Source organism: Empidonax traillii, unplaced genomic scaffold, assembly GCF_003031625.1.
Source record: "Empidonax traillii isolate 1590-97213 ecotype Southwest subspecies unplaced genomic scaffold, ASM303162v1 scaffold646:size549819, whole genome shotgun sequence".
Classification (NCBI taxonomy): Eukaryota; Metazoa; Chordata; class Aves; order Passeriformes; family Tyrannidae; genus Empidonax; species Empidonax traillii.
The window spans coordinates 357,013-360,127 of record NW_020955839.1 but is presented as its reverse complement, the minus strand read 5'-3'; the positions used below and the strand labels follow the sequence as shown (position 1 = coordinate 360,127).

Here is a 3,115-nt window from a genome sequence, read left to right as displayed (position 1 = left end):
TTTTTTTTTTTTTTTTTAATACTTGACTTTTATATACCTTTAATACTTGACCTAATACAATACCATGACTCCTTTTAATTTTGGGAACTAGTATGTTTAGGTACCCAAGTATAGTCATGAAAATGTGAGATGACATTTAAATGGTACCATGTTGCTTTTGAAAAAAGTAGCAAGTGAAATACTGATTACTGCAAGTTCTAATTTTACTATTAGAAATAGCCACACTGCTTTTAAATCAAGCATCTTCTTATAGTATACTAATATTTCTGCGTAGCTTTTGCATTTAAGAATCATGCAAAATTCTAACTGCATAAATCTGTAATGCATTAACATACTTAGAATTATATTCTCCCAACATCAGTACAATTCAGAGCAGAAGAAACTCCAGTATGCTGGGTCATGGTATCATACAATTCAAACTACATTCCGACACAAACGAGATACATTCTTTCTCTCTTGTTAGCTGACTTTCAATAGACTTTTTTTTTTTTTTTAAAGTACTATTCTAAATAATGAGTTCTGTCACATTTTGGCCAAATGTAGCACATTGTACCAAAACTGAGAGACGCTGAGCAAGAAACTGTTACCACAGTTGCAGCTCAAACCATGTAATTCTTACGCTATAAGAAGTGCTACTGAAACAAACAGTGTCATTCAGAAGCATTCATGAATACTAAGTATTAAATGTGTAACATTACACTACCGGGACCTTAGAACAAGTAGTAAGGTACCGCTTCCTTAGCACAGTAGGAAGTTGCAGATCTGGATTTCCCGCAGCACCTGACATCATAGATGGCTAGCAGTTCCTAAGAAAACAGTTTTTCCTGGACTAAAGTGCGAATGTTAAAGCATTAAATGATGTAAACAACAGTGATTCAAAATCCTGATTAAACAGCCCTAGTATACGGGTCTATAATGGTACATTGTCTGATTACTTTTTTCTTTACATATTTAGCACCAAGGAGAAATATACTACACAAGTTACACCATTTACAGCCATACTTCAAAACTACTTAAATTTCTTCAAGAAGAAAATTTAAACAAATGAAAAAAGTGGCCATTATGACCAAGTTTTCTAGTTTGTCTAAAAGCTTAAATAAAACACATAACATCTATTATGCTCTCTGGAGGCAATACCTGTTACTCACATGAGTAACACATACAGAAAGTATGCCTTGGAGCACTGAGCATCATAAAAACAAATTTTGTGCTGTAAAACCTCCAAAAGACCTACAAAACTACGTGCTGCTAGCTCTTACCCCAACAGGAAGAGCAAAGGAAATCAAAATCCATCTGCAATGACACCTACTGGAAGGGAAAAGATTGATGACTCAGGCTCACATCTGCCCTTCATACTCCTCAAATTCTCTCATTGATCTCACAGCACCACTAGGCTTATGAAAGCATCCTTGGAGTGGAAATACATTTAAGAAATTACACCAGCACATTTCTTCAGCAACATCAGTTTTTAATTTTTTTTTTTTTTTTTATGAACTCAGAACATGATAACATTCCCTGCCTAGTGAACTACTGAGCTGCAGAAGAAGCCTCAACTTCGCAAGAAAGGTTGTTCTTTCAAAATTACCCTGAAAGTTGCGTGAGTTACAGGCAGGCCACTAATTCCCCATGTAATCGTCGCCTTTTTAACACCAGCCAAAGGTCTACCTTGCTGCAGATTAACCTCCTCCGCATCCCGAGTGCCCCGGGGCACACACGCGATTACCGCCTCTCCTCCCGCCGGCCCTTTGACATTCAGGGGCGGCCGGGACCGAGCCGCGACCCTCGGGCTGCCGCGCCGGGCACGGGCGCCCGCGCAAGTTTCGGCACCGCACACCGGTGGCGGTGGGGGGAACACGACCTGGCCCGTGAAATCCGACTGCCAAAAGCCATTCCCAGGCTGCTTTTACCCACGGCGATGCCCGGGCGGAGGGTGGCGGTGAGGGAGCGCTGACTGTCCTTGATGTATCCCGGTCCGCTCCCCGGGTCCCCGGGGCGCTGGCGGGACGCGGGATCGCCGGCGCTGCCCGGGACGGCACCGGGGGCAGGCGGCGGCGGGGGGACACCCGCACCCGCTCCGGGGCAACGGGAGGATTGGGCAGGGAATGAGCCGGGTTGTGGGGTCGGGACAGACGGGCTGTGGGGTCGGGACAGCCGGAGGGGGTCGGGGCCCGCGGCGGGAGGCAGCCCGGTGGTACCTGATGATGTCGTCCTGGTGCCCCAGGTAGAATTTCTGCCGGTGCTCCCGGGGGCTATAGACCACGCCGACCCCCGCCACGAAGTAGACGATCTCCTTGGCCGCCGTGTAATAGAGGTTGTTGCGGCACTGGTGACCCCGGTAGCCGTAGACCCACTCCAGCCGCAGGTGGCAGCTCGGCGCGCTCCGGTCAGCCATGTCCACCCGCCCCCGCCGGCCGGGTACGGCTCTCCCCCGCCGGAGACCCCGCGGGAAGGGGGCGACGGGCCGGCCGCCCCCTCCGCTCGGCTCTGTGTCCGCCGCGCTAATCCCTGCCCGCCGACATGGATGCCCGCCGCCGCCGCGCGTCCGCCGCCGCCTCACAGAGGGCGCCGCCGCCCGAGCGCGCCTCGCCGCCCCGCGCCGCCAGACATGGCTGCGCCGAGACACCGCCCGGGACGCGGAGCGAGGGTGCGGCGCCGCTCCGGCCCCCCCGCGCCCCGGCTGCGCCTGCGCCGAGGGCGGCGCCGTCAGCGGCCGGGCGGGCCCGCGGGGCTGAGAGGGCGCGGCGGGGACCGGCCGTCGGTGGCGGCGGGCACCGGGCGGGAGGTAACGCGCTTCACCTTCACCTGCCGCGACGAGAGGCTTTCTCTTATTTACCTTTTACTTCATTTTATTTTATTTTATTTTCCCTTTAAGCGCGCCTGTGTCTTCTCCCCCTCACCCAAGTTTAGGTTTTTTTTTGTTTTCGTTACCCCTCTGGGGAAAATCCCCGTTCCTCGCCTTTCCGCCGCCGGCCGACTCCAGATGAGCCCCAGCCTCTCGTCAGCCGCGAGTGAAAATCACCCCCCGCTCTCGCTGGGCCCAGCGGCAGCTCCGCTTCAACCGAGAAGAAAATGTCAACTGTAATTTTTAATGACGAATATTTAACCCTTTCAGCCC

General features: G+C 51.5%; 1 protein-coding gene across 4 annotated transcripts in view; it reads right to left on the bottom strand.

Moving 5' to 3' along the window:
* EML5 (EMAP like 5) overlaps window positions 1-2,516 on the bottom strand; it is a 116,853-nt gene extending 114,337 nt beyond the window's left edge. For all 4 annotated transcript variants that reach the window (XM_027899137.1, XM_027899138.1, XM_027899139.1 and 1 more), the window contains exon 1: window positions 2,196-2,516. In XM_027899137.1, the coding sequence (XP_027754938.1) occupies window positions 2,196-2,392 (197 nt within the window). In that variant the 5' untranslated portion in view covers window positions 2,393-2,516. The remainder of the gene's footprint in view (window positions 1-2,195) is intronic.
* Window positions 2,517-3,115: the final 599 nt, after the last annotated feature.